Below are 27,139 nucleotides of genomic sequence, written 5' to 3' on the forward strand. Positions count from 1 at the left end.
GAGCCCATGTTGTGATTTCCATTACAGTAGCATTCCTGTGTGTGATGCAGTGCCGTCTAAGGGCCCGAAGATCACGGGCATTCAGTATGGTTTTCCGGCCTTGACCCTTATGCACAGAGATTGTTCCAGATTCTCTGAATCTTTGGATGATATTATGCACTGTAGATGATGATAACTTCAAACTCTTTGCAATTTTTCTCTGAGAAACACCTTTCTGATATTGCTCCACTATTTTTTGCCTCAGCATTGGGGGAATTGGTGATCCTCTGCCCATCTTGACTTCTGAGAGACACTGCCACTCTGAGAGGCTCTTTTTATACCCAATCATGTTGCCAATTGACCTAATAAGTTGCAAATTGGTCCTCCAGCTGTTCCTTATATGTACATTTAACTTTTCTGGCCTCTTATTGCTACCTGTCCCAACTTTTTTGGAATTTGTAGCTCTCATGAAATCCAAAAGAAGCCAATATTTGGCATGGCAATTCAAAATGTCTCACTTTAAACATTTGATATGTCATTTATATTCGATTGTGAATAAAATATAAGTTTATGAGATTTCTAAATTATTCCATTCTTTTTTTACTCACAATTTGTACAGTGTCCCAACTTTTTTGGAATCGGGTTTGTATAAAATCACCACTAAGTTACTCATCGTGTGTTATTGGAAAACTTTGCAATTCACTGTGGAACACAAAATAAGCAAATCAAGTTGCATTAAATAGCCTAACATTAACTGTCAGTCAAGCTCCAAAATGCCACTTCTATGATGAATGGAACTAAATGCAACTCATATTCAATGAAAATCTTGACAAAACAAGTAGATGATGATTGATGAGGAATTTTTTGTGTTTTACAACCTATAATGACCTACATAAATTGAAAAACAAAAACTGAACGGACTAAAGTCCAGCTGTATTTTTTTCTACGGAACCCCTAAAGGGACAAAATGAGATGTATTTGCGTTCAAACACAAAAACACAAAAGTTTTGCAAGCGAACACAAAGGTTTTGGGAGGGAATGCAAAGTTTCTTAAAGGAAAGCAAAACATTTGCGGGAGTTCTAATTTTCAATCTAATTTTTCCCCTTAGTGAATATCCCGTTTACTTCACAAATCAGTCTTATTGAAGATTTGTCGGGCAGTAAAAACTCATTTAAATGTTTAGAACTGTCCCTAACTGTTTTATGGTAGGAAAATTGACGCCTTAAACTCGTTTTAAGCCCCTTGGTTAGGCGTTTCGTATTACGACTCACATATGATAAAAACGATTTAGCAACAGCCCACATAGATCCGAAAACAAGATCTGAAAAACCAAAACAACAAAGCTGCAAAACACGGCTTAACCAGATTAGTGGCTTTGTCAGAAAATATAGTTTCAACAATAGCTCAGAAGGCAAAACGATTTGAAGAGATATTAATATCAAAGGTGAGGGATGTTGTTATGTTAAAGTGCAATAGGGACAGGTGTGAGTTCAACCGGAGCAATTTCCTAAAGCATAGTTGCATAACAGCACTTCAATGTCAAGTTAAAAGTGTGCCATGTAGAATAAAAATCAGGATGTTGCTTCGTAATGTAAAGAGACAGGCTCCTTCTGACTCACTAATGAAGCCAGAAAGAATATGCAATTGATGCCTTGATCCTCCTTGCCACATGCCACAAGGACCTGCTCACCCTGACCAGACAGGATTCATCCGTTGTGACACGCGCTTCGGTTACACAAGCTTTTTTTGGAAAGACAAGTTTGGAAAAGAGCGTTTCATCTAAGCATATGCCAGCATTCGTAATGCAGGTCAGACAGAATACGAGCAGCGTTTACAATCAAGTTCCCACTGCCAACACATGGAATACATGATCTACTTCGGCAGACACAAATGTTGAGGTATAGTTCAAGCGATTCTACTCACTTTGGCCCTGTTTACAACTGGCATTAAGGTGTGTTTTGGTTGATCGAATCACAAGTGGTTGACGCTAAATACCGGTGTAAACGGGGTCTAAAATATTTTCCACTTTAGACCACTTCCAGAAACACATTCAACTGAATTTCTTTTTTAGTGTAGAAAGAAATTCATGTGGTCTAAATATGGTTGAACAGCCACAAAAGACGCCTACTGACTTAATACTTAAAGGGACTATGTGTAACTTTTTAAGTAATTTATTATTTAAAATCAATATTTTTATTCATAAATATGTCCTCGATGGTGTACAAATACCTCTGCCAATTATCTGACTTAAACGTAAACGTAAACGAAAAATCGTAAAATCCTCGTAAACGAAGAATTTATTATCTTTATTTACAGTACATGGGATGGGTAAGTCCACGGAGGCTTCCATGTCATTCCGCCATCTTGACAAACTATAACAGCAGAGAGGGTCAAAAAGTACTAGGCCAACGCGTTTCCACAATGCGTTTTCGTTCAGAGCCGGCATGACGTGACTGAAAGCAGCAGAAGCGGAGGAGCAGAACAGTGAGAGACACTTCACTGCCCCGGCAAGTTTAAAAGGCTGCATTGCAAATCCTTGTCGCCAGAAAAGTCCAAAAATAGATTGTAAAAGGAAACGTGACCGGAGATTACAAACATTTATAGTTAAAAGTTGATGTTGATATCTAATGGACGTAGGCTACTTCATAAAATATAACAAATAAAGAAGGCTTAACTACTTTTTACAATAGTTCATGTTTTTCACAGTCAGTAATTCATTCTGTAATATTTGTTTATTCGTTGTGTCAGGTTAGCCTGGGTTTCCCCATTCTGACTTGCCGCAGTGCGATTTTATTCGCGCTGATACCATGAACCAAATTTTCCCCTGAAATAGGGAACCAATCAAAGAACGGGGAGGGAGCACAGGCGCATTTGATAGACATTCGTAGCACCCAATAATACGGCTCTGGGCATTCGTAAACCACGCCTCAAATACAAGAAATTGAACATGTGGTTTCCAGACCACGTTTCATTTCAATGATACGTGGTCCGCCGTTAGCCAGGCTAGTGTCAGGTTGCTGTTTGTTTGAAATAACAAACCTGTTCACGCGAAGGAACACTCGACGAAGTGTCAATCCTGTCATAGCTTTTTGGCACATAACAGCTACCATAGATGCAACGTGTATTGCGCTGGAGAGCACAATTCGTCTGAATGCAAAATACATTTTTACCGCTAGATAGCGGCAATTGCTACACATCGTCCCTTTAAACATTATGAGAAGTGCACTAGCCAGATGGGATTTAAACTTTGTCGACTGAAGACCAAAATTTGGTTTGGTTGGAAGATGAAAAACGTAAAAACACAATGTTCTCTCACCATTCCTGACTTCTAACACGCACTCGCCACGTTCACAGTGATCTTGAGGCTTTCAGAGCAAAAAAAATTAATCTGCTGATCTCCGTCGGTTTTTATGTGGTCTCCTTTCACTTTCATGTGTAAATTGCACAGGCTTGTTTCATTCATTACATCGAAAGATCTGAAAAAGCCCATATATTTTCCTGCCTAGACCCTACCCTTGAAGAAATCGGGACAGAAGTGGTTGAAAGTGGACAAAAGAGACAGTGCCTTTATCACCCATTGGAATACCAAAGGAGAATTTTGAGACATTTCACTCACAGTTCACTCCAAAAAACAAATGGACCATAAAAATATCATAAAGGCACTCATATGACTCGTGCACTACCCAAGTAGCTTTGTTTGAGGCACAGAACAACATTTAAATACTTTTAAATGACCTCTAAAGACAAATTTTAACCATGGAATGACTTCTAAAAACAATTTCAAACCTGGAATGATTTATAAAGACAATTTTTAACCATGGACACAAATAAGATTTCAGAGTTTTGGCGAAGGAGAAGACTGTCACATTACAGTCACTATGAACTGTTGTTGTAAAAGGATCTACAAGAATATTCTTCAAAAGAAAAAAAAATCCATTTTGAGTTTCCACAACTAGAGCAAGTAAATCATTTTGGGGTGAACTATTTGTTTAAAGGGTTAGTTCACCCAAAAATGAAAATTCTGTCAGTATTTACTCACCCTCATGTTGTTCCAACCCCGTAAGACCTTCGTTCATCTTCGGAACACAAATTAAGATATTTAAGATATTAAGATCACTCCTGCATACAGTCCATAGGCTTCTTGAGGGACTGGCTCTTGCTTTCCCCGAAAAGTCATTAAAGACATCGTTAAAATAGTCCAAGTGACTACAGGGGCTCAATCTTAAGTTTATCAAACGACGAGAACACTTTTGTGCGCAAAAAAACAACAAAAATGACGACTTTATTTCAACTATTCACTTCCTTCTCCATGAGCCTGTAAGTCAGTTAACGTAGTGTGATTGCGTAGAGCTACGTCACACGTAGGCTCACTACTGGCCGACGCTGGTCATGTGTGTGATGCGGGTGACGCACAATAACAGAAGCTTACGCTATTAAACTAAACTCAGCAAAAAAAGAAACGTCCCTTTTTCAGGACTGTGTATTTCAACAATAATGTTATAAAAATCCAAATAACTTTACAGATCTTCATTGTAAAGGGTTTAAACAATGTTTTCCATGCATGTTCAATTTACCATAATCAATTAATTAACATGCACCTGTGGAATGGTCATTGAGACCTTTACAGCTTACAGAGAGTACACACTTAAGGTCACAGTTCTAAAAACGCAGGACACTAAAGAGACTTGTCTACCGACTGTGAAAAACACCCAAAGAAAGATGCCCAGGGTCCCTGCTCATCTGCGTGAACATGCATTAGGCATGCTGTAGGGAGGCATGAGGACTGCTGATGTGGCCAGGGCAATAAATTGCCATGTCCGCACTGTGAGACGCCTACGACAGCGCTACAGGGAGACAGGAAGGACAGCTGATCATCCTCGCAGTGGAAGACCACGTGTAACAACACCTGCACAGGATCGGTATATCCGAATATCACACCTGCGTGACAGGTACAGGATGGCCACAACAACTGCCCGAGTCACGCCAGGAACACACAATCCCTTCATCAGTGCTCAGACTGTCCGCAATAGGCTGAGAGAGGCTGGACTGAGGGCTTGTAGGCCTGTTGTAAGGCAGGTCCTTACCAGACATCACCAGCAACAACGCCGCCTATGGGCACACAACCACCTTCGCTGGACCAGACAGGAATGGCAAAAAGTGCTCTTCACTGATGAGTCACGGTTTTGTCTCACCAGGGGTGATGGACGGATTCGTGTTTATCGTCGAAGGAATGAGCGTTACACCGAGGCCTGTACTCTGGAGCGGGATCGATTTGGAGGTGGGGGGTCCGTCATGGTCTGGGGCGGTATGTCACATCACCATTGGACTGAGCTTGTTGTCATTGCAGGCAATCTCAATGCCTTGCGGTACAGGGAAGACATCCTCCTCCCTCATGTGGTACCCTTTATGCATGCTCATCCGGACATGATCCTCCAGCAGGACAATGCCACCAGCCATACTGCTCGTTCTGTGCGTGAGTTTCTGCATGACAGCAATGTCAGTGTTCTGCCATGGCCAGCGAAGGGCCCGGATCTCAATCCCATTGAGCATGTCTGGGACCTGTTGGATCGCAGGGTGAGGGCTAGGGCCATTCCCCCCAGAAATGTCCAGGAACTTGCAAGTGCCTTGGTGGAAGAGTGGGGTAACATCTCACAGCAAGAACTGACAAATCTGGTCCAGTCCATGAGGAGGAGATGCACTGCAGTACTTCAAGCAGCTGGTGGCCACACCAGATACTGGCTGGTACTTTTGATTTTGAGCCTCCCTTCATTCAGGGACAGATTATTCTCTTTCTGTTAGTCACATGTCTGTGAAACATTTTTAGTTTATGTCTTATGGTGTTGACTCTTTTAGTGTTCATACAAATATTTACACACATTAAGTTTACTGAAAGAAAAAAACAGTTGAAAGTCAGAGGACCTTTCTTTTTTTGCTGAGTTTAGTAACCTGACTCGCGCAGAGGGAGAAATAAACGAATAGTTGAAATAAAGTCGTTATTTTTGTTGTTGTTTTGCGCACAAAAGTGTTCTCGTCGTTTGATAAACTTAAGATTGAGCCCCTGTAGTCACTTGGACTATTTTAACGATGTCTTTAATGACTTTTCGAGGACAGCAAGAGCCAGTCCCTCAAGAAGCCTATGGACTGTATGCAAGAGCGATCTTAATATCTTAAATATCTTAATTTGTGTTCCGAAGATGAACGAAGGTCTTACGGGGTTGGAACAACATGAGGGTGAGTAAATACTGACAGAATTTTCATTTTTGGGTGAACTAACCCTTTAAGCCCTAAATGTGATGTTGACAAATTCTTCTCAGTCCACAGACATGCTTTAGAAAAAGTCTGGAGAACCACAAATACCGAGCTTGCTCGAACGCACTACATTGCTAGTTGCAGCATAAATGCGTCTCAATTTGCAAGACAATTTGGGAGGCAGCAGTTCACATACTGTGAAACCAAGGAAGCAAGTGAAAACATTTTAAAAGTGGGCCACTCTTTACAAATGCAAATGGCAGTAATGATAATGAGGACTTTGGCATCACATGAGACATTAAATGGCTCTCTAAGCTCAAAGCATGATGAAGCCATCTGTCACCAGAGACTCGTCGCAGATAAATGTGCTGATAAGATAGCAGAATGGAAACACGACTCGGACGAGAACAGAAGCGGCGGTGGAGTCCATTGACAGAGGCATGTCAACCAGCCGCACTGCTACAGGTTGATGCGCCGCTGAATGGTGCACTGTTTAAATCAGTCTGCTAATGAAGGCTGTTTATCATATGAAGGGCAAATGTGCACTGTAATCGAATGAATATATTCAAATTCTTTTAGAAAAGTTACTTACAAAATGTGGGACACTCTGGAGGAAATAATGCAAAAAGACAATGGTTATCATTTGGGATTTGTGTGTGAGATCTGCAAACCAGTGTTTTCACGCAACAAATCATGATTCATCAGTAAGTTTCATTAAAAATTTGATTACAAATGAATGATTTTGTTTTTAGGAACAACTGAAACCAAGTCACTGTTTGGGCTATAGACGTTCAGATTGGCATTTTTATCACCGAACCAAAAGATACCAAACCTATAAAGCAGGGATATGTTCACAACCTGATTGACCTGGCTTTTATGGTGTAGTGACACTAAGGCCCTGTTTACACGAGAACGCTCGTGGGTGAAAACGCAAAAATATTTTATCGGATGTGCCTTTCATTTACACGGCGACGTTGTTTTTGAGGCTTAAAAATGCAAAAAAGTGAAATCACCCTCCAGAGTGGAAATCTAAAAAACGCTCCACCGCCGCGTTCCCGTGTAAAGGGTAAAAACGCAAAAGTCTGCTTGACAGTGAAGGTTGTACGCAGGCGCGCAGACTTGGTGTTGTGGAAGTATGCACTCCTAGCCGCCTGAAGTGCATACTACATTGAATTTCACACACTTTTGCGTCACCATTTGCATGCGGATTTACCAAACAAAACGCTCGTCTAAACGCAGAATAAATAGTGATTTTGCGTTTTCTCTTCAGAATCGTTTCCGTGTAAACATAGCCTAAAGGGTGCCATGTGCGTAGTTAGGGTGACCAACTGTCCTGTTTTCCCAGGACATGTCCTGTTTTCATATAACAATATAACAATTTTCTATCCATACAGAGGAGGCATAACCTACTTTAAATGTATTGAAATTAATAAGGTATCTTTGAGTAAACTTCGAGTATCATTTGAGTTAGCCCATGTGTTTGCTGGGCCGAGTGTCCTGGTTTTTGGTAGAATTATAGCGTACTATTTCGACGAAATGTCATATGGCGTCACCTATATGATGCCAAAGGATGAGAACAGGCTTGCATAGCCTACATATGATGGTATTTTGACCAGCTGAGAACTTGTGAAGAGCTTATAAAATCAAAACAGTGGCAGGAATGTCTCCATCACCCACAAATTAAGATCTGCTGTGAGGAGATGTGGTTCTGATACCTGTACCGAACTGTGATCTCAACTATGACGAGAAAAAAAAAAAAAAAAAAACAGTGTGTTTGAGCATTCTGGCCTTTTTAGGGTCTCGTCTTCCTGTTTTTGGTTTGTTAACATGTCTTTGGTACGTGTTGGCGTTCATATTTCATTGGAACCGCATTAGAGTTCATTTGGAAGCAGACCGAGACCCATCCTTTTTTTAGCGATCTCGGTCCACTTGTTTGGTGCACAGCAGGGTTCACACTAACAGAGCAATCGCACCAGGGTTCTTTTTATTCCACCCAAACATGCCAAGTGTGAACACACCCTTAGAGTCTATGATTGGATCATTGTTGCAGTGATTATGTTTCTTGCATTTTGTATGTTTGGCAACAGTTCTTCTAACCCTATTTGATGGAGTGTGTAGCTTCTCATTTCTTAAAGAACCATGTAGGAGGAAAACAAATCATGACCATATTCTAGGAGGGCAATGATTCATCCGGCTCAAAACGTGAAAGAATGGTTGGGGGGAGCAAGTAGCATTATTTTCACTCACGAATTGGCACCTCTCCAAACCTTCATCAAAAAGAACGAATCTTTTCCCGAGTCAACTCGCTCATTTCATTCGTTGAATAAACCAAATGACACGAAAAAAGACTTGTTCATTTTGATAAACGAGTTCGAACAGGAGAGTCACGAACGTGCATCACAGAACAGAGCAAGGTGACCATTTGAACTTAAACTTTGTTCTTTTTTACGATTGTTTCACTTCATAAGACCCTTATTCATCGTCTGGAATCGTTTAAAGCCCTTTGAACAGTTTGCACTGAAACTGCCTTTTGGACCTTGAACTGTTTGGTTCACATTGAAGTCCATTATATGGAGAAAAATCCTGGAATGTTTTCATCAAAAACCTTAATTTGTTTTCGACTGAAGAAAGAATGACATGGTTATCTTGGATGACATGGGGGTGAGTAAATTATCAGCAAAAGGTTTTTTTTGTTTTTTTTAAGTGAACTACTACTTTAAATTCATTGAAAGTATTTGGGATGTGCTGGATGAGACTTTACAGGGTCTGTAATCTGGATCTGTATTAAAATTGTTTATTGCATTTAAACATGTTTTGAGGATGGCATACTTACAATTGGAATTTGCATCTTTTCAGGTGAGAATGCGTTTTTAGAAAACGTGTTTTCTAAGTGTGACGAAAGGAAAAGGTGTGCAGAAAAGGCTTAATAAGGACATTGTTTGGGTCCGATTTATGCAAATTACTGACCTTAAGTTGGCACAAAGTCACTCATTTAGAATACTCAAAATTCTTTAATGTTCGAACATGTGCATGCACAAGTTTTCATGAGAAGTTCTCCGGTGCGTATAAATACAGATAATGTTTAGTGAATGAGAGCCATTTTCTCAATCTGTATTCTGTCTTGTTTTCCAGTGAAAACATCAAAATTGTTTTAAGCATGGAATAATTTGTTAGAATTATGTAAAAACAAGAAAAAACTCCTCCCTAAAAGGTTTAAAAAAATAATAATTAGGAATAAATTTTATGAAAACAAATGTTAATATGCCATTTCCCTTTTACAGTATACATAGTTAAGGATGTTTATTGTTTCTTTTAAAAAAAAGCCAAATAAACTGTGAATGTTTGAAATTATCATTTTTTTGTGCTCTATACAGTTTAATCATGCACAATAAAATCATTTGAATAAAACACCACTTCCATAAATCCCATTATGAATCTGATCATGTAAAAAAACAAAGTTTCAAAAACCTTAAAACGTGCATTGCATTAGCCTGCCAATTATTTAAAAGCTCTTAACCATCAGATGATGTTAACTGTACAGTAAATAACTCTTTTAATAGCATTCGGTGTAGATAATGGATTACAGTCCTTTTTCTCCGGGTTATCGATTACAGCTTAGACTCGCCTGCTCTCAAAGCCCTGGAGTGCACTAATGAATAATGACTTCAATTAAGGTTGTCTAATAATCCAACGTCCCCGGCTGGATAAAATTATCCGTCTTAGGAAGCATCAAACATGCCACAACATGGAACTACAATACTACACCAGACCAACAAGATGCTAGAAAAAAAATTGATTACTCAGTAGTTTTAATTAAACAAAATGTCCCATTCATCTCTACACCTTAATTACATAATGCACACTTCTTTATCATATTACATAGGCCTACTGCTTTTTTTTTTTTTTTTGGATTGAGATCAACCAATACAAGCAATTTTTCCACCCAAGACAATGTGATGATAACTACTGTAACTATACCACCATGACATGTTCACTATGCTGCCACTATTTTAAGCAATGACAAAAAACAGAAGTGGGCATTCAACCAAGAGAATCTGGAGTAAATATTATAAGTTAGTTCAGCATTTCAGTTCAGAAATTGTGTGTACATCCTATTTGCTATCATTAAATTGCTTGGTATGTCAACCATTGAAAGAAAACCCCATATCGGCCAACCATTAGTGCACAAATAAATATAATAATAGATGACATTTACATGGCCTTTTGCACAACCTCCCTTGTTTATTACCCGGGATGTTAATTACCCGAACGACTAAACACTCACACACACACCAGGTGGGTAAATTTTAAGCCAACGGGTAACCTTTCAAGGAAGGAATGAAATGTCAGTATCTCTGCAGCAAAACAAAGAGATTGTGCAAACATTTTCAGGTGATGTGACAGGAACAATTATGACGTAAAGGTTAGCACTCACTTTGTATGAGTAGGGCATTTTGCTCAGGTCTATCCCATCCTTCACCAGCTTATCCCTTATCATTATCTTCAGCTTGAGTTTAGGATACACCACCGGCTCCTTGTGGTTCTCTAGAGCTTTGATTTCATTGGAGAGTCCAATCCTGGGACTGTCCCAGGTAGAATTGACCCATGACTTGGTGCATTTCTGTTTGCACTCACTAATTTGAGGCGTGTTCGGGTATGTGCCATGTGGAAGGGGTTCCAGTGTGAAATACAGTCCTGGAGCCACCTTCTTGTCCTCATCTCGGAGTCTCTCCACGGCCCGGAGGACCTTTTCCCGGTGGTGTGGTGTGAAGACACCGATGGCATCCAGGTCAGGGTCTCCTATCTGTTTGCACACCTCCAGGTCATCATACCCATTATCAACAAAGGATTCCACATACTGACACAGCTGGAGGGTTTTCAGCCACTCATAGACGATAGTGGGTCCGTTGTTCATCATTCCCAAATCACTGGACATTCCCAAAGTCCATGTGATACATTCTTCATATCTTCAGTGCTGTATGTCAATCCAACATTTGTAAACAAGACTTTCCAGTGCTGAATTCACTATCAAAAGGCAGAAAAGGCGATTACATTCCCACAAACAGATGAAGAAATCCTAAATCTCATATACATATATGTAAACAAAGTTTAAAGTGCATCACATTTACCTCAATACCTTGATAACTTGCCCTGTCATATCGGACATTAAATGAATACAAGGTTTGGCATACGAAAATGGTGAAAATCCCGTCGTGAAAGTGTATATTTCATAACATATGCGATCTTCTTGGAGTCTCACGGCTTGTAAGTTGGTGATGGACGCTCGTTTCCTTTCAGCAGATTCACTTTGGACCTTAGAGCATCAGATCATCACTGTCTGAAACGCCGTTCGTATCCAGTGTCAGTGAGAGGCGCTTTTTTCCGCGCGACGGTTTCATTTCCATTGATCGGATCCTTAAATAAACATAGAAAAAGGAAAACAAAGGAGACGCGGCTGCTGCTGAGCACCCTTCCAGGCAGAGTGAGAGAGTTTAAGTAATTCAGCGGAGCGCTAGACGTCAAATTGAAGTTTCCCTCCCCTTGATGCGCCTTTCGTAGTTGCTCTGGTTGATTTTGGATCCCCCTGCAGGCCGTAGGCAAAACTGCAGCGCTATCAGAACATCAGTCCAACGGTGGAGGTCAAAGTTTAATGGATGACACAAAAAAGGCAGTTTTTATAGAACAGAACATTATCAGTCGCCCAATTTCGCCAAATGCTCTAATAGCCTATTAAGGAACACATAGGCAGATTTTGAGAGTTTTATCTGCAATTTTAAACACACATTTTATTGTTTAAATAGTCCGATGCTATTAGTATTTATTTATTTTTTACTCGGATGTCATGGAAGTCATGGAAGCAATTTGAGTTTGAACAAAAGGAGTTTGTTATTTTTTTTAATTTTTACTTAATCAATGATATAACACAAACTATATATATATATATATATATACATATAGACACTATATACATATACTGTATATATACACACACACATTTGTGTTAGATGCAAATAATCACGATAGATAGATAGATAGATAGATAGATAGATAGATAGATAGATAGATAGATAGATAGATAGATAGATAGATAGAGATATATATAAAGTTTATATTTCTATTCTATACATTTATTTCTTATATGTATTTTAAAGGCGTAAAAAATATATGTGTAATCAACTAGTTTTAAAACTCTGACATCTAGTGGCCAGAGTATGCAAAATGAAGTGTGGAATCAAAACGGCAAAAATAAATCTTTCTATTACATTTATTTTCCATTGCACAGTTATGTCTATAAACATATTTCCTAAATTGTTATGTGGCAGCAGATTAAGACAAACATTCATGTGAAAGTCTGAATAATAAAACTGTACAAGAAGTCGGCTATGACGAGAGAACCTCATGGAGAATCAAACCCAAGAACTCCTAGAACCGAACCTTTTCAAGGATAGTGCTTCAGCAGTTCACCAAGGCATGTTCAAATGATGTTCATGGAAACTCAAAGAACACTGCTGTGAGAAAAAAAAAATATATAAAAAAATATCTTGCCTTCATAATAACCAATTAAACTGGCAGGACTAAATAATAAAAAGCCAAAATATAATGTATGGATGTTTCAAGTTTGTAAACACGATATCATGCTGCCTTTTTGTGCAAGAGAAATCAGACGGTACAGAGATGGCCAATGACATCAGATTCTTTAGGTCGTCTTTCCTTCTTTAAGCAGATGGCTCACCATAAAAGGTTTCATGTTTGATTCAGTGAGAATTTGTACATAACCAGTTTATTTAGTATCTTAAAATGTGCCCTTTCATTCCAAATAATATAAAAAAAGTAATATTTTTTTTAAATATCTGAAATTATATATATATATATATATATATATATATATATATATATATATGAAGAGTTCAGATGCAAAAGCCTCTAAGTGCCATTTGAAATTTTCTTCTAGAATGATTTTTATCAAGCTTGTATATTTAAGTTCAGTGATTTCACTTAAATGGCAATGATAATTACCTATTAATCGTTATTTAAATGAAATTACTGAAGTTAAATATACAAGTTTGATAAAAATCATCATTAAAGAAGAAAATTTCAAATGGCATTTAGAGGCTTTTGCATCTGAACTCTTCATATCAAATGTATATATATGCGTGTGTGTGTGTATTTATATATGTATCCTATATACACACATTTGATATATATATATATATATATATATATATATATATATATATATATATACACACACACACACACACACACACACACATTTGAGATATAAATATATCAAATGTATAAATATATTAGAATATCATTAAACTGGCAATGAGGACAAATCTGAGAGTGTGAGCCACCTCATTTCCACTTATCATCTATCTTAGTTTGGTCCTTCTTGAAGAAAATAAAGAACAATACCAACTACAAAACTATTAATAATAAATTGACTCGGATGTCATTATAATGTAGCGCAAGACCACACAACCGCTCATAGCAAAGAAAAATATATGAAGCAGAGAAGCTGGATTAGATTTTCAGTTGGTCAACATTGAAAATGTCTATTTTGGTAGATATTTACAAAAACACCATGGCAACAGAAGGAGTGGTTTGCCATATACAGTATGTGTGTGTGTGTGTGTGTGTGTGTGTGTGTGTCATGACACTTATGTTTTAAATTATAAGGAACATTCTCTCTTCTCAGTGAGAAAAACTTCCACAGCAAAGCAACTCTTTGGGGTCTAGTCGGATCACTTTGACTGCGTCGTCAGCACTCTCAAGTTTGTCTTCAGAAGTATTCATATTTACAACATTTGGCAGCAATGTGACAATAACAAAACAGAAGGAAAATCACAAGCGTCGACAGATTTGACGGACGCCCCGAATTCAACACAAATAGCAGCGATTTCTTGCACCTCATAAATAAGAAAACACACTTAAAGAAAACATATGCTTTCAAATATATTGGATCTTTAGTTTATATATAAACGTGATCATACACATACTCTTGCATACGTGTATGCTCACGAACACACACACGTATACGCACACGAGTCGAGGTTAGCATATATTCATGGGTCGCAAAGCAAAGGCAGAAGGTAACCCCCTCTCACGTCCGAGGGGTGCTGCTGATCGAGTATGGAGTTGCATTGAACATTTAGTGGTCACTTCCACTGCAGCAACAAACACAGAGATCGATATATTCACCTCTCTGTGAGGATGACAAACTCATGCATTAGTCCATCCAAAAGGCTTCTTAGAAAACACACGGATACTTCGGATGATGAGGTCACCCGGTACTGTACTGAGTCCCCCATATACGCCGTGAGACTCCTTGCATCGTGGGAAATGGGGAAGAGGAACCTGTTTTTGCATATGAAGATTCAGTACTCTCGTCCGGAGGAGGGTTTCTGACATGTCAATCATCACAAGGCACATAATTCAAGATCATGCCTCACACTTCCCGACTCTCCTTCGCGACAAAAATAACCCGCTCCTTTAGAACAAAAATAATCGACGCTCTTCATAACCAGCAAACGTTCAGCAGTTATTCACACAGGTAAACGGTTGAGAGCATGTCGGGGTCACATTTCACCACCAAAAAATCGGAAAAATACTAAATTAGACTTGGTTTACAGAAAATTAAGCATTTTTTGCACATTTTCATGACAATCCGCCATTTTTATTCTGTAGAGCAAAAAAATATTTCTGCAGTATGTGTTGTTTACATTTTTGCAATTGAAAACTATTTAGTCTGGGGTGAAATATGAGCCTGACATGTTTCTGTGATTCACCTAAGCATTCTTTACATTTATACATTTAAAAATGAACATCGTTCTCCAGTGTCAGCGTATAGTATACATCAAAGTCAGAGCTCTTCCCTAAAAGCTCTTTTGAGACCTGATCAGTGTAAACCAATACGTCCTTTAGACGAAAGAACCAACAATATGATGCATGATCAGATCAGCTTCACTGCCTGGGCCTGTCTGCAATTTCACATGGCAAAATAATCACATGATATGTGGTAAATACAGCAACTTCCAGCCCTTTAGAGGTGAAATTAAATGGTACTTCATCACACCTTATGTAAGACAATCCGGCCTTTTCCATAGCTAACATGATTACTGAGTGAATCTCAAGAAATCAAGGTTGCGTTTCACCCTAAAATCGAAATAAACGACAAAGAAGAACACACCTGCCTCCTAAAAATAGTATTTTGCGGTTGGAATAGTATAGGGTGAAGTATTTGTTTTCATGAGATTCACTCTACTTCGTAAAAACAAGAAAAAGCACTAATTTCCTAAATTAAATCACTAGACATGCAATCTGTTCTTGCTCTAGTGACAGATTATCAGAAGCATTAAGCTTGGCAATGCAGACGTTAGACCTCCTTCTGTCAGTTGTGTGTCCCTCTGACCCATTTCATTCACCTTAAATAATTTATTTTCCCAAAATGTCCCACAATCCTTTTTTGTAGTTTCTTTGCAGATAGAATGGCAGTGAAAATGACAGCGTGGCGGATGAAGGTATGAGACAGGGGGCGGCACCAGTGACGGACCCCCCTCTCCCAACTTCAAGACGAGATACACGGAGAGGAAAACTCAACTGCCACCGAGAGGGGAAGGAAATCCCGCCCTGATGCGTTTCGCCTGTCCCATTCCTTCCCCTCCTGTCTCCTCTTGTCTTTCCGCAGCTCCTCAGCTCGAGGCAATGCCGCGTGACGAGAGTGGCAGTCTCTGGACATCACAGAGAGAGAGAGAGAGAGAGATACGGGAAGAGAAGGAAGAAACGGAGGAGAGATGATGGATCTGCTGTCTTCACGGGAAGGTCCGCTGACTCCCTGCAGGGACCTCAGAGCTGGTACCATTTCTTGTCCTTGTATTTCAGCATTATCTGGTGAAGAAAGACGGATGGTTTACCCTCTATGAAACAAATTATCCAACACAAATATCGTTTGGCATCTCAAACCTACTTCTGCCAACCAACCTACTCAATATCAATACACAACCAAAGCAAATATCAGTCCCAGATTTTTGAGGCCTAAAATCTCTAGAAAAGGTGGTGATATCTTTTTTTGCAGTGAAAACCCACCAATAATCATGATGGATTTAGTTTCAGTGACAGTGAGAGTACAATTACGTTACCACTTAACTACTCAAATCGTGGTTCTGGTCTCATAATTACATAAATAATTAAAATTGAAATCTTTTTAAAATAACAAATTAAAAAAAGAAAAAAAAAAGCCTCCCAAATACATAGCAATTAATGGTTAAATGACTCACTGTACTTGGACGTGGCTGTGGTTACAAGACGATATAAATACTGTTCGTTTTCTCACACAAACTGCTCGTTTCGTGTCTTAGGCCATCAATGTGTACTTACATTTACGAGTCATTAAATCATGTTTAATTTGGACTTCTCTGTGCATGCTCTTTGAGGTGGTGACCATAGACCTCCATTATATGACTGATAGACAACAACGGTTTGACCTAAATATATCAAAATTGAAAATACTGTGGAAACAAAGACACCTACATCTTGGATGCCCTTGAGGTAAGCTATAACATATCAAAAATTAATTTCAAAGTGAACTATCCCTTTAATAGTTTTACACATTAAACAAATATGCATCACAAGAAATTGTATTTTATGTCAAAGAGAAATGTATATAAAATGTAAATATACTAATCAATTGAATAAATACTAATACTTACTAATGCTACTTGATAAATATATATGTAACCTTTGATTAAAGTTAAGAAAACGTGACTGTGAACATGGGAATTTGCCTTTCCCATGGCAAATTCCTTTCCCATTGATTTCCCATGGTACTTATCATTATGACTTTTTGTTATTATGGGTACATCTATGCATAAATTAACCATGTGGCATGAAAGTTGATTAACATTTTATGTAAAATATGCAGTACTGTTTAATGGGGATATAAACTCTACCAAACTGCAGGAATGACACAGCTGTCATGCAGCTTTTGGAAAGGAACAGGTTTAAATGGCAGTAGGAAAGTTTACGTCGTGAAGAATGATTGGGAGATATCATTTCAATATTAAATATTACCCAATCTGTCGCTAAAATGAGCCTTATGACAGAAATGTTCTTTCCTTTTAACACACTTGTATAAAACCAGGTGTCCTTGGTGCTTGGCATAGGTGAAAACCATGACTGAATTCACTGCAATGCAGTGGCAGGTAATATTTTAGCTAATATTGCTTTCCCCCCTTTCAGGTTAACATTTTTTTTTGCATAACAATTGCTGAAACAAGACAAAAAAAAATGCAAGCTTGCTTAATTTTGCATGCAATTTGCATGTTGATCATCTCACATCATGTGCATGTTTGGAGAAGGAGTCTGCGCTGGACATCATGGCTGCTGTCCTCTCCTCCAGCTCGCCTAGTTTCTGCCCTCTCTCATCCAGAGCTATCCTTGCCCGTGCCAACTCTCCCACCACACCGGACGCGGCCCCCTTCATGCCCTCCATGCCACCTGGACCTGGGATGTGCTGCGCCAGGCTGCGTGAAGCCTTCCCAGCAGTCACCTCTCCAACTGCAGACCAGAACAAAACGAGAGATCTTGAAACTAGGCAAATATATAACAAACAACAAAATTGTCAAATTGTCATTTTGCGTCATCAGAGGATTTTTTGGCCAGAGGCTAAAGACTACAGTCAGTAGTCGAGGCTGTCCCGCATGTTCTCAACCCGCCCATAGATGGTGGATCTCACTCACAGAAAGAACATATAGTGTCAGCCATCTTTTTTTGGAAGCTAAGCTAGCAGGCTCTTGTTCTGTGAAGAAAGCTGAGTAGTAGGGGTTACCATCCTCTTTTTCCGGGCGTCAAGATCGTAAAATATCCTGGATTCAGCTTTTGCTTCCTGCAGTCGCCATGCATTGTTTACATGCACAGCTTTTGTTTCAATCTAACTGAAATCATTCCGATTGGTGAATCTGAATGTAGTGTATAAATATGAACGCTAAACAGGTGATCGGTCGATGTGCATTTTAACATTGCAAAGAAAATTCCCGCTCCTCCGTGAGAGATACGAGACCGGTGCGTCTCACAGGTGTCTCTCATCGGTAATCACGCCACCGGCCTCGTGTCGTTCTCCCGCGGCCCTCACTCGTCCCGCTCGCCACAGTAAACATGATGAATGGCGACTGTAGAACACAAAAGCCGAATCCCGGATATTTTGGGCGATCTCAAAACACATCGGGCAGACTCATCACGGAGACTCACTTGTTGCCTAGACTTGTTGTTTAACTACTGCGCTCTGTTACCGGTAGGTGTGGCTTCCTAGGGCAGCGAAGCAAGTGCATTCTGGGAGTTGTTGTCTTTCATCCACATACATTTCTTCAACATAAATGACCCATTTTAAATACACATTCATCTTTCCAGAGGTGTAGTGTCCAAAGTTTGATTGAAAATAGACATGGATATTGGACAAAATGAACATATGAATGAAAACAGTATAGATATCAGCCACAATAATTGTCAAGACTCAGAATTTTTACATTAGAGTGTTTCTTCTATTTAGTGATTTAAGAAACATTGATAGCATATTGTAGGTGTAAATGACAGATTAATACTTACAAAGGTCCTCTCTGTCCAAGGACTGAGCACCGCCTCCAAATAAGCCCTTGAAGAACCCTCTGTTCGGGGCCTCTGGTGTCTCCACTGGGGTAAACAGCTCTCCAAGCATCTCCTGCAAAAATGAGCACCTCAAAATAAATGGATATGAAGACTGATGTAATACAACTTATGTCTGAGTCTTTAAAGGCACTGTGAATAAAACCACTTTTAAAGGGATAGTTCACTTTGAAATGAATTTTTGATATGTTTTAGCTTATTTCGAGGGCAACCAAGATGTAGGTGTCTTTGTTTCCGCAGTATTTTCAATTTTGATATTTAAGGTCAAACCGTTCTTGTCTGTCAGTCATATAATGCATGTCTTTGGTCACCACCTCAAAGAGCATGCACAGAGAAGTCCAAATTAAACATGATTTAATGACTCGTAAATGTAAGTACACATCGAAGACCTAAGACACGAAACGAGCGGTTTGTGTGAGAAAAAGAACAGTATTTATATCGCTTGTACCTCTTGTAACCACAGCCACGTCCAAGTGATCTGAGGGTGCGGGTGCTTTGGTCTGCGCAAGCGCCGGAAATTGCCGAAAGTAATCCCTTGCGAGTTTGTGGAGAAAAAATTAGCGTTGTCTGTTGATATATCGAAATCGTCTTCCATTGCGATTTCCTGTATATCTAAATATGTTTAGATCTTTACAGTGAAGGGTAACACTTCCGAAATCTCTGTGTAAACAATGAGTGAACCTACACGCATGAGAGATTACTTCCGGCGCTCGTGCAGACCGACGCGTCCGCGCCCTCAGATCACTTGGACGTGGATGTGGTTGTGGTTACAAGAGGTAAAAACGATATAAATACTGTTCGTTTTCTCACACAAACCGCTCGTTTCGTGTCTTAGGCCATCAATGTGTACTTACATTTATGAGTCATTAAATCATGTTTAATTTGGACTTCTCTGTGCATGCTCTTTGAGGTGGTGACCATATACCTCCATTATATGACTGGCAGACAAGAACGGTTTGACCTAAAAATATCAAAATTGAAAATGCTGTGGAAACAAAGACACCTACATCTTGGATGCCCTTGAGGTAAGCTAAAACATACCAAAAATGTATTTCCCTAATCATAACCCTTTAAGGTGTTTTGTTTCCTGGAAGTATTTTTCACATTAATTTTCTACATTCTTCAATAAAGACAAGCCATGAGCCACTCCAAGATTAATCACATTTCAAACTTTGATTAAAAGCAAAAAAAGACTTTGAAAAATCAGAAACAAGACAGACTGTGTGTATATAGTCTTTATGAAGGAATTCGGCTATCCTTCTTAGAGCATATCAAATCTTTGCTGTTGTATGAAGTCTCCATTAACTGATTGACTGTCTACACTGCAATACTATTCTTTTCTTATTATAGTATTATTATTGTATTATTGTGGGGTTTTGTTTGCTTAATTATTTGATTGATTGTTGTTCTGAAAATGCAATAAATAAATCATTGATAACACCATGGTAAAACTTTTGACCTATTCATTATAAATAATATTATTATATGTCATTACAATAAAAAAATTAAAAAAAACACAGAACAACCTATTTCATTCACAATGCTTCATGGTAACATCAACGTCTTTGGTAATCTGCGAGACGATTATCATTTTTGAGCAAAATAACTGTGATCAGTTTAACAATGATCATGCAGATCATGAATTAAAAGGTTTATATGTTGTCGCTAAAATGGGATTTTAATAGGGCATAGAACATCCTGCACAAATAAAACAATCATGGGCACGTTCTGACCTGCAGGTTATCACAGGTTTCCTGGCTATAGGTGATTCTTTGGATCTCAGTGGGCGATGTGAGGTACATGGCCTGGCCTTGGTTTGAGAAACAGAAGGTTCTGGCTATCCTCATGTCCGTCAGAGGAAGGTAGTTCACATCCAGCAGTGGCCGGAGGCTGGGCAAACTGAAAACAGATGGTTGACATGTTTAGGAAGAAGAAACAAAGAGGAAAAGAAGATTCAGTAGCATTGAATGTGAGGTCTTTCGCATTACCTGAGGGTCATGATGTGGCCATTGGCACAGAAACAGGCCAAGCCGACCCCCGAGGTCATCGTCACCACATCAGCTCGAAGCACGAAGGAGGCCTCAGTGATGTTGTGCTCGTAGATGAAGTTTTGGGAGGGCAGCGCCACCACCTTAGCCTGTTTCTCTGAGCAAACCACAATGTACTGACAGTCCTGGTTCTCCTGAGATGAAGGAGGAGAGGTGGGCCGGCGTCTCCGTGGCGGTTCTCTCTCTTCCTCAGGGGCGTTGGGCTCATACCAGGGCTCATAAACGTGGGGCAGAAGGGTCCCGCTGGCATCCAGCTGGGCCATGCGCAGAATGCCTCCTTTCAAGCGCACTACTGAACCTGTGATGGCAGAAAGCGGCAAACCAAAGAGTGTCTTTTTCCATCAATAGTGATTATCACTATGTGAAAAAAGCAGATGGAATTTCAAAATAGTCACTAAAGTGGAATTTACAGTGTAATGTGGAATGTCACGGAATCTGGCAAAATTTGGATGAATAAATCAAAAGTAAGACAGTTAACTTAATCAAAATCACAATATGGACTAGTGTCTGTGAATATTAAAGTGCAAAATGACACCTATTTAAATATCAAAAAAATTAAACATTAAAAATAAATATAAATATAAAAAAAATAAAAGGGAAAAAGATTCCTCATGTATGTTTTAGGGTATGAATGTGAGGATGAATGTATAAACATGTAGAGTCTATGTAGATTTGGGTCTGTAAATTGTATTTCTTTTTAAATAAAGATGCAACAGCTATTTAAATATATATTCTGTCTCTCTGTGTGAATTAGTGCAGTTTTGTCTACTACACGTTTTCACCATTTCATTTGATAAAACTTTCGCAAGATACACACATAAACTCGAAGGTCTTCTCTAAAAACCGCCAAAATTAAAATGTGGTTTAACCAATACTAACAATAATACAGTTTTTTAATTAAAACATTGTTTTTTAAGGAATAACCCAATTTTGCATTCCATGTTTTAATTTAAACGGTAAACCTCTGTTGTGCAAAACATTTATTTGTATTCATAAGTTTTATGAATTAATTTGACTTACCACAGTTTTTGATTTTTTTTAGGGCTGTCAAACGATTAATCGCGATTAATCGCATTCAAAAATAAAAGTGTGTGTTTACATAATATATGTGGGTGCACTGTGTATAATTATTTTGTATATATATAAATACACACACATGCATGTATATTTAAGAAAAAAATATTATTTATATATAAAATATTTATATTTATATATAATGTAAATTATATATAAATCTATATACAGGATATACATGAAAATATTTCTTAAATATATACAAGCATGTGTGTGTATTTATATATATAAAATAATTATACACAGTGCACCCACATATATAATGTAAACACAAACTTTTATTTTGGATGCGATTAATCGTTTGACAGCCCTATTTTTTATTTTTTTTTAATTATTAAATCAATAATGCAGAATGAATATAACCAAAATCAAACGGAAAACATCATAGGGCCCTATTAATAAAAGTTTAATAAACATGAAATTGTTAAAATTTGCATGAAGTAAACTGATTAGACATCCTTTTTTAATGGACGACAGAAAGTTTGAAACAAATGTTTTACATACAGATGTAAAGCAAGTCTTACCACAGAAAGAGACGGCCACAGGCTGTTGCATCCTCTGCTCTGGCGTGGAGGGCACACTGAGGGTGATGGCCATCATGCCACCCAATGAGGTGCCCACCCACAGGCTGGGCACTGCCAACGTCTCACTCTTCTTGGAAAGGGAGTCACAAAAGTATAAGGAGGACACAACCTCACGTGACTCTCTGTCGATGCTGGTCACACTGGAGCTGCGCGACCGGCTGAACGAGTTGTCTCTGGCATCTGAGAACCATCAGGGACAAAAAGACAACAGAAGCGGACAATTAACATGACGCTATCAAGTAAAATCAAGCCTGAACCACCTCAGGACACCTGAAACCAAACACAGTTCATTCAGTATATAGAGGATATTCTTAAAGATGTGTTTTAAGTGCAGCATTAATATATTCTTTACATTCCAGTTATAAGTAGTGAGGAATGAGTAAAACATACAGGTACTGGACACAAACCGTCGCAATGAAATCACACATTTCCACAAATCTAGCAGTCACCAGCTACAGAACATTGTTTTGTGGTTTCATTTGACTCTCAGATGCATTCAGATAAATTTCTGGCAAACCATAACAGTTTAGCAAAATCTAAAAGCAATGAATCTTACCAAAACTGACAAGAACAGGTCTGTCTCATGTTTCACCCCCAAATGATTTTGAAATTATGAATAATTATACATAACAGCAGAGTTTGTTGTACTGCATATATTCTAACTTTAATCATGAAAGAATCATAAGATTTTCTTCTTTTGAATTTGCGATGAAACATGAGTCTAATTGGTTGTAAGATTCACTGGTAAAATGTCTGCAATTGGTTAGCAAATCACACAATAACAGCTCATAAAAGTCACTAGCTAAACAAAGACAGAGAAGTTGGTAATATTTTATTTGAAGGGGTGTGCATAAGACTGACATGACAGCCTCATAATCATATGACATATGTTATGAAAATGAAGTAAGGTTTATGCAACTGTCATTAAGTGTCATTCGCTCAATAATGACATTTTGAATGCAAATATGACATTGTTTATCTTGACATAAACCAATACATCATAACCTGTCAGTGTCTTTGTCAGGACACCTTGACATAAAATTAAGTTAAACTGTCATGTGGTTGGCTTTGACATTGAGGCCATTATAACTGCGTCATGAATATTTTTCGTGACCTCAACTACAGTGGTGCACATTGAATTTGTCATTAAAAAGTTATAATGGCTTCATAACAGCCAATGTCAAAACCAACCACCTGACAGTTTAATGTAATGCTAACCAATAAAGCTAGGTGGTTTCTTAAGTTTGATAATTAATCTGCTATGTCATGTTTATGACAGGTTGTGTTGTCTTAGTAATGTCAAGTTGTCATGACAAAGACACTGACAGGTTATGATGTATTGGTTTATGTCAAGACAATGTCATATTTGCATTAAAAATGTCATTAACTGAGCGAATGACAGTTGTCACAAACATGCATATGTCATGTCATGATTATGAAGGTGCCATGTTAGTCTTATGCACACCCCTTCAAGTAAAGTGTTACCAAGAAGTTAATACGACACAAGTTATTGCTGGTCTGATCATTGTAGACTACCAGCTGAAAAATATAAAGTGTACGGACTCGTCATTAGGAATCGGAGGATTACACAGCGAATGTGACCAGTATAATGAGGTCAAAAGCCATAATCGACTTTGTTTCGGGATGATGAAAGAATTTGTTATGCAACTTGTGTGTTGCACTAAGAATATTAAACCTTAATCTGTAATCAGTTTAAAATAAAACTGTGAAAAAAAGGTGAGGAATTAAACATTAGTTGCACAACAGACAAACTGCACACGGTAAGCTCCAGTGAGTTAGTATATGAGCCAGTCCAAATCAGGTCAAGTCATCCAGTAACTGGGCCACTCACTGAGGTCACATAGTGAGGTCTCACGGAAAGACGCGGCGTGTTTCCTCTTCATTTCCTTCACACAACTCTGTTGTTTCTTAATAGGGAGAGAGCAGTGACGGCGTACCCTCCTATCTACATGCAGAACAGTAAGCGTAAAGTTTAACTATCTAGCTCGAGCATAAATTGCACTTAAATTCATTTGTACCAACATTCATGCAAGTCTACAATCTGGATATCTGGAGTTCCAGCTATCTTATTGATTAGCAGACCAGATGGTGATGGATTCTTGCATGGAGATAGTCTATGTAGACTATTGACTATAATAATTTGGATGATATAGTTAGGGGTTGCACAGACTAGTTGACTTTAATGCTCTGCCATGACGCTTTAAGTTTGATGTTGACTAGTCGCTGATCATTAATGGCCTATTAAAGGGCGCAACAGGATAAGAAATCTTTGAAGTTCACTTTTACGCTCCGTTTCCAACAGTAAAAATGACAAATATATTTATACTCTGAGAGCGCGCCACAAGATATGTTTGATTATATATAGAGTTTGAGTTACTGACCTCGGGAAAGAGGTATAGGGTTCCTATGTGTAAATATATTAGGTACAAGCGCTCATTTATACCTCTCTCAATTAAGCTCATAAATGACCAGTGATGTATATGTGATTTTGTATTTATTAATGTATGGTTTATCAGTGAAAATATTATGTACAATTTGCAACTGATGATTTGCTCTTTTTGCACAGGTCTCTGAGAAGCCACAAAGCTTTTTTATGTATTTATTTGTATTGAACTGTTTCTGTGTTTTTGTCTTGTCGTAATCCTCATGCAGCAATTTCTCTTGATCCAAAGACTAATTTCTCCGGTGGGAGACAAATAAAGATACTCTGACTCTGATTATACCATCCGGATGCTCAAAATTGAACGGGTGAACGCACATTTTAAACAGCTTATTGTACATGTAAGTTAATCGCTGAATGGGCTGCTGCATTGCAACACACACACATAAAGACAGTAGCTCACACCACACGTACACCGAATCATTCAGTAGCACAGAAATGTATTGTCAACACTGAAAAGTTCTAGCATATATTTCTTAGTAACTCAAGCTTCACTATTAGAAGAGCGAGACGATGCCAGGTATATTTAATTAAAACGCAATCACTCACTCATTAATGCATTCATATACATGAAATCTTTACTGTGCTACTTCATTTGAATCTGATTTAGAACGATCAGAAATCTGTGAGAAATGTAAAGACAAAAGAATTGATAAGGATAAGCCGTTTTGTAGGAGCAATAGCCTTATGGGCAGCGCTGTGTCAATATGCCATTGCTGTGCACAAGGCAACCCGCATTCAAGTCTCAGCTCCAGGTTTATTTGTTCTTTTCCAGGATTATTATGACAGCATTATTCCTCACAGTGCAACAAGACAAGGTAAAGGTTAGATTTGTGATAAACTGGATGTTTTATCCAGCTGATGTGGGTGTTTTCATGTTGCCTCAACATTAGCGTATGAATAGCGCGTGCTCTTAGTGGGCGGGGTCACATTAACACGTCATACGCTATAATTAGGTGAAAGGAAAAAGACTGACATCTCTCTTTTCATACAGATTATATCAACTGAGAATAGTTGCTTTTTTATATAAATTACTTCATTTAAAGGTGCCATCTGGAACTAAAAATTTAAAAATATTCCATATTCCATACCAGATGGGGGCAGTATACCTCCAGAAAATGCGTGTGCCGCGGCCGCGCGCACTCTCACGTCTTCAAACAACACAAGCGAGCACTGTTTTGCTCTCTTTCTCCGCATATTATTCAAATCATTTGACACGATAGTAAAAGGTCGGAAGACCGCAGTTTCACATGGAGCATTTGGAGATTTTTAGAGATCAGAGATTCAATGAACAACATCTCAACACTAAATGATGAAGACCGACTCATAGACACCTGTCTCAAAAACAAGCTGGTGCATTTCGACGATATGGGAAAATAAAAGCCTGCGGGCTATTATTTTAAGTTTACGGTTTTCGTTTTGTTCATATTACAGTTTTATTGTTCGTTTGAATTAATTTGACAGACAGCATTCGCTGATGTTGATCAACCTAGCGCCTTTCAGAGCTGCCAACTCTCACGAATTCACCGTGAGACACATGCAATTAACACTTAGCAAGCAGGTTAGTTAAGCTCTCAGATTCTGTCAATTTTTTTACGCAATTCAAAGAATAAATACTGTTTTGGCACTTGTACATGTTACATGACAGATCCCTAGCGCACGTGAACCGATCATCTCTACTAGCTAATGGTAAAAGCACACTAACAAGATACAGTATGCTACAACTTACCAAAATGTATTCCTCATGCATAATGTCGACCAATCATTTTTTTAACTCTTCCCTGAACTGAAATGTAGTAGTGGGCTTTTTCCACACGACTGACATCAGGTTCAAGTACACACATAAGCCGCGCGACTTACTCGTGTATTGCAGTTTGGCTGGTGGTAATGTTGCCCGCCCGCATACCGCCTCCCATGGCCGAAACTGGTATTACGACACCTGCCGGGCCGGGGCTAGTAATTTAGCATGCTAATTCAGGTTTATATCTCGGGAGCACTATAACTTGTCCGTTTTTTAATTACATCATTGCACTTATTTCTTCTCATTCTTTTGATGCGTGTAGCTCATTTTTTTTGGATATTT

General features: G+C 38.6%; 2 protein-coding genes and 1 pseudogene across 13 annotated transcripts in view; 1 reads left to right on the plus strand and 2 right to left on the minus strand.

Annotated features, from left to right (window-relative positions):
- Positions 1–11,730, minus strand: part of sash1b (SAM and SH3 domain containing 1b) — a 152,389-nt gene extending 140,659 nt beyond the window's left edge. Inside the window, exons 1-2 of the mRNA XM_039673206.2 lie at positions 11,359–11,730; positions 10,665–11,254 (exon numbers count right to left, since the gene is read on the minus strand). Coding sequence (XP_039529140.2) covers positions 10,665–11,165 — 501 coding nt within the window. The 5' untranslated portion in view covers positions 11,166–11,254; positions 11,359–11,730. The remainder of the gene's footprint in view (positions 1–10,664; positions 11,255–11,358) is intronic.
- On the plus strand, positions 4,454–5,699 carry LOC148973479 (uncharacterized; annotated as a pseudogene).
- Positions 11,731–14,175: 2,445 nt separating the features above from the next.
- stxbp5b (syntaxin binding protein 5b (tomosyn)) overlaps positions 14,176–27,139 on the minus strand; it is a 54,337-nt gene continuing 41,373 nt past the window's right edge. For 8 of the 12 annotated variants that reach the window (XM_039673193.2, XM_039673195.2, XM_089120122.1 and 5 more), the window contains 6 exons: positions 22,536–22,775; positions 20,878–21,235; positions 20,623–20,788; positions 18,833–18,944; positions 17,568–17,788; positions 14,176–16,120 (listed from right to left, as the gene is read on the minus strand). In XM_039673193.2, coding sequence (XP_039529127.2) covers positions 16,079–16,120; positions 17,568–17,788; positions 18,833–18,944; positions 20,623–20,788; positions 20,878–21,235; positions 22,536–22,775 — 1,139 coding nt within the window. In that variant the 3' untranslated portion in view covers positions 14,176–16,078. Of the gene's footprint in view, positions 16,121–17,567; positions 17,789–18,832; positions 18,945–20,622; positions 20,789–20,877; positions 21,236–22,535; positions 22,776–24,447; positions 24,562–27,139 lie in introns of all 12 variants that reach the window. The other 4 variants (XM_039673189.2, XM_039673192.2, XM_089120121.1 and 1 more) reach the window with 1 other exon arrangement.

Source organism: Pimephales promelas, chromosome 15, assembly GCF_988280905.1.
Source record: "Pimephales promelas chromosome 15, fPimPro1.hap1.1, whole genome shotgun sequence".
NCBI lineage: Eukaryota > Metazoa > Chordata > Actinopteri > Cypriniformes > Leuciscidae > Pimephales > Pimephales promelas.